This window comes from Salmo trutta, chromosome 17 (assembly GCF_901001165.1).
Source record: "Salmo trutta chromosome 17, fSalTru1.1, whole genome shotgun sequence".
Taxonomy (NCBI): domain Eukaryota; kingdom Metazoa; phylum Chordata; class Actinopteri; order Salmoniformes; family Salmonidae; genus Salmo; species Salmo trutta.
This window is the reverse complement of record NC_042973.1, coordinates 3045509-3058014: the sequence shown is the minus strand read 5'-3', so window position 1 is coordinate 3058014 and position 12506 is coordinate 3045509. Positions and strand designations below refer to the sequence as shown.

The 12506-nt window shown below is 42.7% G+C and overlaps 1 protein-coding gene across 1 annotated transcript in view; it reads left to right on the top strand.

The window, feature by feature from the left end:
* The first annotated feature begins 208 nt into the window (after window positions 1–208).
* The window catches only part of inpp5d (inositol polyphosphate-5-phosphatase D), a 56194-nt gene continuing 43896 nt past the window's right edge, over window positions 209–12506 (top strand). Inside the window, exons 1-4 of the mRNA XM_029695396.1 lie at window positions 209–669; window positions 747–933; window positions 2039–2102; window positions 12011–12146. Coding sequence (XP_029551256.1) covers window positions 791–933; window positions 2039–2102; window positions 12011–12146 — 343 coding nt within the window. The 5' untranslated portion in view covers window positions 209–669; window positions 747–790. The remainder of the gene's footprint in view (window positions 670–746; window positions 934–2038; window positions 2103–12010; window positions 12147–12506) is intronic.

Here is a 12506-nt window from a genome sequence, read left to right as displayed (position 1 = left end):
GGGTAACTATTACAACAGTGTGACAGAGGTCTGTGACCCGCAGTCGTGTGCATGTGCGTGTGTGTGTGTGTGTGTGTGTGTGTGTGTGTGTGTGTGTGTGTGTGTGTGTGTGTGTGTGTGTGTGTGTGTGTGTGTGTGTGTGTGTGTGTGTGTGTGTGTGTGTGTGGTGTTAGTGGTTCAGCTCTCTCTCTGGCCCTCCTCTCTCTTTCTAACTTCTCAAATGAGGAAGTTCACAGCCGTGTTTGTAGCAGCTTCCTTTTTACAGCTTTCGCCTCACTAACAGGAAGAGAGAGAGATATAGAGAGTAAGAGAGAAACAGAGAGTAAAAGAGAGAGCAACAGAGGGAGAGAGCAAGAGAGAAGACTGTGAGAAACATGTCTCTAGCTGAGTGTTTTCAGTGGAGAACTGAACTCTCTAGCTGAGTGTTTTCAGTAAAGAACTGAACTCTCTAGCTGAGTGTTTTCAGTAGAGAACTGAACTCTCTAGCTGAGTGTTTTCAGTAGAGAACTGAACTCTCTAGCTGAGTGTTTTCAGTAGAGAACTGAACTCTCTAGCTGGGTGTTTTCAGTAGAGAACTGAACTCTCTAGCTGAGTGTTTTCAGTAGAGAACTGAACTCTCTAGCTGAGTGTTTTCAGTAGAGAACTGAACTCTCTAGCTGAGTGTTTTCATTAGAGAACTGAACTCTCTAGCTGAGTGTTTTCATTAGAGAACCCAACTCTTGTCTGTTTGTAGCTGAGTGTTTTCAGTAGAGAACTGAACTCTCTAGCTGAGTGTTTTCAGAGAACCAGGATGTCTACGTCGCCCCAGCCATGGCACCATGGTAATATCACCCGATCTAAGGCTGAGGATCTGCTCTCCAAAGCAGCCAGGGATGGAAGCTTCCTCCTCCGGGACAGTGAGTCCATACAGGGTGCTTATGCCCTCTGTGTTCTGTAAGTAAAATGTCCATTCTGACAACTTTTTGAAGATATATATATATTTATTTTTATTTTTTATATATATATATATGGGTAAAACTGACAGTTTAACAGTCCAATATTCTGTTGGAAAGATCAAATTGAAGAAGGAAGATTATGTTGAGAACTCGTCCCTTATACCTCTTCATATGCAGAGAGAGAGACAGATAAGGAAATCATTGACAGCTAAACATTTACTGAGCTACAACGCTGTTGTACAAAGTTCAAATTGAGGAAGGAAGATCATTTTGAAGTCTTGACCCTTTTGCATGCACAGATCAAAGTAGCTTGGAGTAGGAAGATCCCTGATTAAAACAAGACCTTTAAATCAGACAAAAACAATGACCCACGCTAAACACACTGTTGTTATTGGGAGTGATTTCAATCTGAACTGTCAAATCCCTAGTTGTATTTCGGATACATATTCTCCTAGAACGCGACTCTGCCTAATGACAGTGTTTGGATTGTATAGCGGACCAGTGCGATGTTGACTTTCTGTTTCCTTACATCGTGACATAAATCATGCCAACAAGTACATCGGGTGGAATTTAAAATGTTTTGCTCAAGACTTTGATTAACCAGAGAAACTGTCTAGTATACTGTTGCTGTTGCATGCAGTTTTAGATGTGACTAAATCTATCTTTAGCAGGAATTCTATGTAACGTAGACCTATTTTAAAGGTACACCTGCTTACTGCAGCGGCAAACTCATCGGCACATACAGGGGTCATGCTGGAAAGCTGGGTAGACTCCATCGTACAACTCACACCACAAATCTCTGTGTCACTGTGAGCTTTTATTAGAATAATCGCTAAAACAAAATAAATGAATGGTCATGTACTCTTTTCCATTGGACACAAAGACCAACGGAAGTGTGTTTGAGGTCATGCCATCTGTCATTACTGCACCTGTCACACGCTGCTGTGAAATGTCAGTTACTTTAAACCAGAAACCCAGACTCAACCTCTTCAGACCCAGACCCAGACGGCTTCTTAAGACCCAGACTGCTTCTCATGACTCAGACCACTTCTCAAGACATCTCTGTAAACTGTATTATGATAACCCATCTTTCCTATTTCCAGGTACCAGAACTGTGTGTATACCTACAGGATCCTACCCAATGAGGAGAGGAAGCTCTCTGTCCAGGTCAGTCAGACAGCTCCACAATATATATTCTTACCAAATGCAATGTGAGGGATCTTCACCCTGTTTTGTGACTGGATCCCCTTACACAAAATGTTATGGTATTACTTTCATCTTCACAACACATGTCCTGGGTGTTACACCACCAACTACTGAATAGCTGGTATAGTCTACTGGGTGTTATAACACCATCTATAGCTGGTATAGTGTACTGGGTGTTATAACACCATCTATAGCTGGTATAGTCTACTAGGTGTTATAACACCATCTATAGCTGGTATAGTCTACTGGGTGTTATAACACCATCTATAGCTGGTATAGTCTACTGGGTGTTATAACACCATCTATAGCCGGTATAGTCTACTGGGTGTTATAACACCATCTATAGCCGGTATAGTCTACTGGGTGTTATAACACCATCTATAGCTGGTATAGTCTACTGGGCGTTATAACACCATCTATAGCTGGTATAGTCTCCTGGGTGTTATAACACTATCTATAGCTGGTATAGTCTACTGGGTGTTATAACACCATCTATAGCTGGTATAGTCTACTGGGTGTTATAACACCATCTATAGCTGGTATAGTCTACTAGGTGTTATAACACCATCTATAGCTAGTAAAAAATCTAATAAAACAAATTGTATTGGTCACATACACGTGTTTAGCAAATGTTAATGTGAGTGTAGCGAAATGCTTGTGCTTCTAGCTCCGACAGTGCAGTAATATCTAACAAGTAATCTAACAATTCCCCAACAACTACCTAATACACACACATCTAAAGGGGTGAATGAGAATATGTACATATAAATATATGGATGAGCGATGGCCGAGCGGCATAGGCAAGGTGCAATAGATGGTATAAAATACAGTATATACATGTGATATGAGTAATGTAAGATATTATTTATTCAAAGTGGTATTATTTAAAGTGAGATTGTTTAAAGTGACTAGTGATCCATTTATTAAAGTGTCCAGTGATTGGGTCTCAATGTAGGCAGCAGCCTCTCTGAGTTAGTGATGGCTGTTTAACAGTCTGTTGGCCTTGAGATAGAAGCTGTTCTTCAGTCTCTCGGTCCCAGCTTTGATGCACCTGTACTGACCTCGCCTTCTGGATGATAGCGTTGTGAACAGGAAATGGCTCGGGTGGTTGATGTCCTTGATGATCTTTTTGGCCTTCCTGTGACATCGGGTGCTGTAGGTGTCAAGGAGGGCCGGTAGTTTGCCCCCGGTGATGCATTGTGCAGACCGTACCATCCTCTGGAGAGCCTTGCGGTTGTGGGCAGTGCAGTTGCTGTACCAGGCGGTGATGCAGCCTGACAAAATACTCTCGATTGAGCATCTGTAAAAGTTTGTCAGGGTTTTGGGTGACAAGCCAAATTTCTTCAGCCTCCTGAGGTTCTTCACCACACTGTCTGTGTGGGTGGACCATTTCAGTTTGTCTGTGATGTGTACACCGAGGGACTTAAATCTTTCCACCTTCTCCACTACTGTCCCGTCGATGTGGATAGGGGGCTGCTCCCTCTGCTGTCTCCTGAAGTCCACGATCATCTCCTTTGTTTTGTTGACGTTGAGTGAGAGGTTGTTTTCCTGACACCACACTCCCAGAGCCCTCACCTCCTCCCTGTAAACTGTCTCGTCGTTTTTGGTAATCAAGCCTACTACTGTTGTGTTGTCTGAAAACTTGATGATTGAGTTGGAGGTGCGTGGCCACGCAGTCGTGGCTGAACAGGGAGTACAGGAGAGGGCTGAGCACGCACCCTTGTGGGGCCCCAGTGTTGACGGTCAGCAAAGTGGAGATGTTGGGTGGTCCGTCAGAAAGTCCAGGACCCAATTGTACAGGGCGTGGTAGAGACCCCAGGCCTCCAGCTTTATGATGAGCTTGGACGGTACTATGGTGTTAAATGTTGAGCTGTAGTCAATGAACAGCATTCTTACATAGGTATTCCTCTTGTCCAGATGGGGATAGGGCAGTGTGCAGTGTGATGACGATTGCATCGTCTGTGGACCTGTTGGGGGCGGTAAGCAAACTGAAGTGGGTCTAGGGTGGCCGGTAAGGTGGAGGTGATATGATAAAGCAATTCATGATGACAGACTGTTTGTTATAGTCCACTTCCAGGTGTTTGGTGTTACGGGATATTTTAAGAGCCATTTCTCAATTTCTCATGCATCAGACAACTTCTGCTTTTTGCTTTCAATGCTTTCAGAAATGAAGACAGGCCATATGTGTGGAGGGAGAGTTCTGGAATCTAGCATTTTATTGTGAATATTGTGTAACCTATTATGGTTATGCATTGCACCAAATCCACTTGTATTGTTTGCGTGGTGTTTGGGACCAATGCAAGACAGGGGCTAAAATTTGAGCGTTCTGTAAAACTAGACACTTGATATTAACTGTGACTTGCTTTGGCTGTGAATGTGTAACACTGCTCCTGTCCTCTATTCAATAAACACACTGTACATTACAGTCTCTATTCAAAAAATAGACTGTAAATTACAGTCTATTCTATAAACAGACTGTACATTACAGTCTCTATTCAATAAACAGACTGTACATTACAGTCTCTATTCAATAAACATACTTTACACTACAGTCTCTATTCAATAAACAGACTGTACACTACAGTCTCTATTCTATAAACAGACTGTACATTACAGTCTCTATTCTATAAACAGACTGTACATTACAGTCTCTATTCAATAAACAGACTGTACATTACAGTCTCTATTCTATAAACAGACTGTACATTACAGTCTCTATTCTATTATCAGACTGTACACTACAGTCTCTATTCAATAAACAGACTGTACACTATAGTCTATTCTATAAAAGGTGTGTACAGCACAGCGGGTGTCACGGCAGCTGTAGCTCCATGCTCTCTGCTCTCTCTGTCACCCAGAGGTTGAAGTCGAGATTTAAATACATTTGGTTATTGTACATTATTATTCATGTCCTTATTACTGTGGCAGTCAGAATATTCCAAACCTGGAGAAAATTGTCACGGCTGTCTACGTCTTCTGACGATATAGCGAAATCGTCATCTGAAAATGTAGACCAATACGCAGCGGATGTCGTGTTCATTTTTGAATTTAATAAATTGCTCACGTGAACACTATACAAAAAAAACAATAAACAATGACAGTGCAACAGTTTTGCAGGCTATCCTAACGCAGTGCAAAAACAATCTCCCACAAAAGACACATACAAACACACCCTAATATATGGGACTCTCAATCAAAGGCAAATGGACAACACCTGCCTTCAATTGAGAGTCCCAACCCCAATTAACCACACAGACATACAACAGCTAGATCAATCATAGACATACAAAACAAGGAACAGTGCCCAAAAACCCCGGAATACACAAATCAAATCCCCTACAACAAACACACCACCCCGAATACCATAACACAAATACCCTCTGCCACGTCCTGACCAAACTACAATACCAATTAACCCTTATACTGGCCAGGACGTGACAAAAATACTACAGTCCACAGTTAGATAGATTAGATTCGTTTTTAATTGATCTATTGTAGCTGGAAAGCACGAAAGTCATCAATGCTGATTTACAAGTTCTTGAGTTTTAACTTGCCCTATACGCAGAAATGAAGGGTACTGGAGATCCTACAGGCTAATGTTGAAGGGTACTGTAGATCCTACAGGCTACTCTGCTAATGTTGAAGGGTGCTGTAGATCCTACAGGCTACTCTGCTAATGTTGAAGGGTGCTGTAGATCCTACAGGCTACTCTGCTAATGTTGAAGGGTGCTGTAGATTCCTACAGGCTACTCTGCTAACGTTGAAGGGTGCTGTAGATCCTACAGGCTACTCTGCTAATGTTGAAGGGTGCTGTAGATCCTACAGGCTACTCTGCTAATGTTGAAGGGTGCTGTAGATCCTACAGGCTACTCTGCTAATGTTGAAGGGTGCTGTAGATCCTACAGGCTACTCTGCTAATGTTGAAGGGTGCTGTAGATCCTACAGGCTACTCTGCTAATGTTGAAGGGTGCTGTAGATCCTACAGGCTACTCTGCTAATGTTGAAGGGTGCTGTAGATCCTACAGGCTACTCTGCTAACGTTGAAGGGTGCTGTAGATCCTACAGGCTACTCTGCTAATGTTGAAGGGTACTGGAGATCCTACAGGCTACTCTGCTAACGTTGAAGGGTGCTGTAGATCCTACAGGCTACTCTGCTAATGTTGAAGGGTACTGGAGATCCTACAGGCTACTCTGCTAATGTTGAAGGGTACTGGAGATCCTACAGGCTACTCTGCTAACGTTGAAGGGTGCTGTAGATCCTACAGGCTACTCTGCTAATGTTGAAGGGTACTGGAGATCCTACAGGCTACTCTGCTAATGTTGAAGGATGCTGTAGATTCTACAGGCTACTCTGCTAACGCTGATCAAAAGCTTCTTCCTCTTTCAGTTGCAGGAGGTTTTAAATGATCCCCTAGCGTGGGCGTATGACAAGCCACAAGGTTCATCTCGTGGTGCTTTAAAAGAAAATAACGGAAACTTCACAAAGAAAAACAACATCCACAATGACAATGAAAAGGGGGGCTATAAAATAACAGGTGACTTGGTAGTTGATACGCCCTTGGAATGTAGCCTAACAGTACAAAGTCCTTTATAACAGTATGTAAGCTGTATGGTCGTTATAGAAGGAAAACCTGTCATTCAAACAACATGAGCTAAAGTCTCTGGAAACATGCGACAGTAAAGCCATCTAAGATCTTGCTCTTGTGTTGCTACACTCATCTATACCAGCACCAGAAATATCTATACCTGCACCATAAATATCTATACCTGCACCATAAATATCTAAACCTGCACCATAAATACCTATACAGCACCAGAAATATCTATACCAGCACCAGAAAGAACTATACCTGCACCAGAAAGCTCTATACCAGCACCAGAAATATCTATACCAGCACCAGAAAGATCTATACCAGCACCAGAAATATCTATACCTGCACCAGGAATATCTATACCTGCACCAGAAATATCTATACCTGCACCATAAATACCTATACCAGCACCAGAAAGCTCTATACCTGCACCAGAAAGATCTATACCCGCAACAAAAATATCTATACCTGCACCAGGAATATCTATACCTGCACCAGAAATATCTATACCTACACCAGAAAGATCTATACCAGCACCAGAAATATCTATACCTGCACCAGAAAGATCTATACCCGCAACAAAAATATCTATACCTGCACCAGGAATATCTATACCTGCACCAGAAATATCTATACCTACACCAGAAAGATCTCTACCAGCACCAGAAATATCTATACCTGCACCAGAAAGATCTATACCAGCACCAGAAATATCTATACCTGCACCAGAAATATCTATACCTGCACCATAAATACCTATACCAGCACCAGAAAGCTCTATACCTGCACCAGAAAGATCTATACCAGCACCAGAAATATCTATACCAGCACCAGAAAGATCTATACCTGCACCAGAAAGATCTATACCAGCACCAGACATATCTATACCTGCACCAGGAATATCTATACCCGCACCAAAAATATCTATACCTGCACCAGGAATATCTATACCTGCACCAGAAATATCTATACCTACACCAGAAAGATCTCTACCAGCACCAGAAAGATCTATACCAGCACCAGAAATATCTATACCAGCACCAGAAAGATCTATACCAGCACCAGAAATATCTATATCTGCACCAGAAATATCTATACCTGCACCAGAAATATCTATACCTATCTATACCTACACAAGAAAGATCTATACCTGCACCAGAAATATCTAAATGCACCAGAAATATCTATACCTATCTATACCTACACCAGAAATATCTATACCAGCACCAGAAATATCTATACCTGCACCAGAAATATCTATACCTGCACCAGAAAGCTCTATACCTGCACCAGAAAGATCTATACCAGCACCAGAAATATCTATACCAGCACCAGAAATATATATACCTGCACCAGAAAGCTCTATACCTGCACCAGAAAGATCTATACCAGCACCAGAAATATCTATACCAACACCAGACTGATCTATACCTGCACCAGAAAGATCTATACCTGCACCAGAAATATCTATACCTGCACCAGAAATATCTATACCTATCTATACCTACACCAGAAAGATCTATACCTGCACCAGAAATATCTATACCAGCACCAGAAATATCTATACCTGCACCAGAAAGATCTATACCTGCACCAGAAAGCTCTATACCTGCACCAGAAAGATCTATACCTGCACCAGAAAGATCTATACCAGCACCATAAATTAAGCACCAAGTAGAGACATGAGAAGAATAGGCTACTAGCCTGTGTCTTGCTGTCGTGCTCTGTAGTGTACTTGTCTTGATGTGGTGCTCTGCAGTGTTCTTGTCTTGCTGATGTTGTGCTCTCTAGAGTTCTAGCCTGTGACTGATGTTGTGCTCTCTAGAGTTCTAGCCTGTGACTGATGTTTTGCTCTCTAGACTCCTAGACTGTGACTGATGTTGTGCTCTCTAGAGTTCTAGCCTGTGACATGTTGTACTCTATAGACTCCTAGCCTTTGACTGATGTTATACTCTTTAGAGTTCTAGCCTGTGACTGATGTTTTGCTATCTAGAGTTCTAGCCCGTGACTGATGTTGTGCTCTCTAGACTCCTAGCCTGTAACTGATGTTTTGCTATCTAGAGTTCTAGCCCGTGACTGATGTTGTCCTCTCTAGAGTTCTAGCCTGTGACTGATGTTGTGCTCTCTAGAGTTCTAGCCTGTGACATGTTGTACTCTATAGACTCCTAGCCTGTGACTGATGTTTTACTCTTTAGAGTTCTAGCCTGTGACTGATGTTTTGCTATCTAGAGTTCTAGCCCGTGACTGATGTTGTGCTCTCTAGACTCCTAGCCTGTAACTGATGTTTTGCTATCTAGAGTTCTAGCCTGTGACTGATGTTTTACTCTTTAGAGTTCTAGCCTTTAACTGATGTTTTGCTATCTAGAGTTCTAGCCCCTGACTGATGTTGTCCTCTCTAGAGTTCTAGCCTGTGACTGATGTTGTGCTCTTTAGAGTTCTAGCCTGTGACTGATGTTGTGCTCTATAGAGTTCTAGCCTGTGACTGATGTTGTGCTCTATAGAGTTCTAGCCTGTGACTGATGTTGTGCTCTATAGAGTTCTAGCCTGTGACTGATGTTGTGCTCTATAGAGTTCTAGCCTGTGACTGATGTTTTGCTCTCTAGAGTTCTAGCCTGTGACTGATGTTTTGCTCTCTAGACTCCTAGCCTGTGACTGATGTTGTGCTCTATAGAGTTCTAGCCTGTGACTGATGTTGTGCTCTCTAGAGTTCTAGCCTGAGACTGATGTTGTCCTCTCTAGAGTTTTATTCTGTGACTGATGTTGTCCTCTCTAGAGTTCTAGCCTGTGACTGATGTTGTGCTCTATAGAGTTCTAGCCTGTGACTGATGTTTTGCTCTCTAGAGTTCTAGTCTGTGACTGATGTTTTGCTCTCTAGAGTTCTAGCCTGTGACTGATGTTTTGCTCTATAGACTCCTAGCCTGTGACTGATGTTTTACTCTCTAGAGTTCTAGCCTGTGACTGATTTTGTGCTCTTTAGAGTTCTAGCCTGTGACTGATGTTGTGCTCTCTAGAGTTCTAGCCTGTGACTGATGTTTTGCTCTCTAGAGTTCTAGCCTGTGACTGATGTTTTGCTCTCTAGACTCCTAGCCTGTGACTGATGTTTTGCTCTCTAGCGTTCTAGCCTGTGACTGATGTTTTACTCTTTAGAGTTCTAGCCTGTGACTGATGTTTTGCTATCTAGAGTTCTAGCCCGTGACTGATGTTGTGCTCTCTAGACTCCTAGCCTGTAACTGATGTTTTGCTATCTAGAGTTCTAGCCTGTGACTGATGTTTTACTCTTTAGAGTTCTAGCCTTTAACTGATGTTTTGCTATCTAGAGTTCTAGCCCCTGACTGATGTTGTCCTCTCTAGAGTTCTAGCCTGTGACTGATGTTGTGCTCTTTAGAGTTCTAGCCTGTGACTGATGTTGTGCTCTATAGAGTTCTAGCCTGAGACTGATGTTGTCCTCTCTAGAGTTTTATTCTGTGACTGATGTTGTCCTCTCTAGAGTTCTAGCCTGTGACTGATGTTGTGCTCTATAGAGTTCTAGCCTGTGACTGATGTTTTGCTCTCTAGAGTTCTAGCCTGTGACTGATGTTTTGCTCTCTAGACTCCTAGCCTGTGACTGATGTTGTGCTCTATAGAGTTCTAGCCTGTGACTGATGTTGTGCTCTCTAGAGTTCTAGCCTGAGACTGATGTTGTCCTCTCTAGAGTTTTATTCTGTGACTGATGTTGTCCTCTCTAGAGTTCTAGCCTGTGACTGATGTTGTGCTCTATAGAGTTCTAGCCTGTGACTGATGTTTTGCTCTCTAGAGTTCTAGTCTGTGACTGATGTTTTGCTCTCTAGAGTTCTAGCCTGTGACTGATGTTTTGCTCTATAGACTCCTAGCCTGTGACTGATGTTTTACTCTCTAGAGTTCTAGCCTGTGACTGATTTTGTGCTCTTTAGAGTTCTAGCCTGTGACTGATGTTGTGCTCTCTAGAGTTCTAGCCTGTGACTGATGTTTTGCTCTCTAGAGTTCTAGCCTGTGACTGATGTTTTGCTCTCTAGACTCCTAGCCTGTGACTGATGTTTTGCTCTCTAGCGTTCTAGCCTGTGACTGATGTTGTGCTCTATAGAGTTCTAGCCTGTGACTGATGTTTTGCTCTCTAGAGTTCTAGCCTGTGACTGATGTTTTGCTCTATAGACTCCTAGCATGTGACTGATGTTTTACTCTCTAGAGTTCTAGCTTGTGACTGATTTTGTGCTCTTTAGAGTTATAGCCTGTGACTGATGTTGTGCTCTATAGAGTTCTAGCCTGTGACTGATGTTGTGCTCTCTAGAGTTCTAGCCTGTGACTGATGTTTTGCTCTCTAGAGTTCTAGCCTGTGACTGATGTTTTGCTCTCTAGACTCCTAGCCTGTGACTGATGTTTTGCTCTCTAGAGTTCTAGCCTGTGACTGATGTTGTCCTCTCAAGAGTTATAGCCTGTGACAGATGTTTTGCTCTCTAGAGTGATAGCCTGTGACTGATGTTGTGCTCTATAGACTCCTAGCCTGTGACTGATGTATTGCTCTCTAGAGTTCTAGTGTCACGGTTGTCTAAAGGATCGGACCAAAATGCAGTGTGTGTTTCGTTCCAGGTATTTATTAGACTGTGAAACTTTATGCAATACAAAATAAACTGAAGGACAAAACAACAAACCGTGACGCAGAGGAGAAACAAACACTACTCACAAAATATAATCACCCACAAAAACAGGTGGGACAAACATCAGCTTAAATATGACCTCCAATTAGAGACAACGACGACCAGCTGCCTCTAATTGGAGATCATACCAAACAACACCAACATAGAAATACAAAACTAGAAACTGAACATAGAAATACAAAACATAGACAAACACCCCCTGTCACGCCCTGACCTACTCTACCATAGAAAATAACAACATACTACGGTCAGGACGTGACATCTAGACTGTGACTAATGTTGTCCTCTCTAGAGTTCTAGCCTGTGACTGATGTTGTGCTCTCTAGAGTTCTAGACTGTGACTGATGTTGTGCTCTGTAGAGTTCTAGCCTGTGATTGATTTTGTGCTCTCTAGACTCCTAGCCTGTGACTGATGTTGTCCTCTCTAGAGTTCTAGCCTGTGACTGATGTTGTGCTCTCTAGAGTTCTAGCCTGTGACTGATGTTTTGCTCTCTAGACTCGTAGCCTGTGACTGATGTTATTACTAGACTCAGTAGTATGTGCCACTAACCAGTGTTTGTTGTTTCTCTGTCTCTGTCTCTGTCTCTGTCTCTGTCTCTGTCTCCAGGCCTCTGAGGGTGTCCCTATCCGGTTCTTCTCTGTGCTGACTGACCTGGTGGAGACGTACTACAGTCCAAACATGGGTCTGGCCACACACCTGCAGTTCCCTGTTCAGAAAGAGGAGGAGCCAGAGGAGGAGCCAGGTCAGATAATAACCTGCTTATTATCTTTCTGTGTTTCAAAGGGTACCCTGTGGGACCTGGTCAAAAGTTCTCTCGTATTATGTTTGGCTACAGCTGAGCTAACCCAAGGTAGCTTGGATCTGAGCTAACCCAAGGTAGCTTGGATCTGAGCTAACCCAAGGTAGCTTGGATCTGAGCTAACCCAAGGTAGCTTGGATCTGAGCTAACCCAAGGTAGATTGGATCTGAGCTAACCCAAGGTAGCTTGGATCTGAGCTAACCCAAGGTAGCTTCGATCTGAGCTAACCCAAGGTAGCTTCGATCTGAGCTAACCCAAGGTAGCTTGGATAAAATAAAATAAAACGTTATTAGTCACATGCGC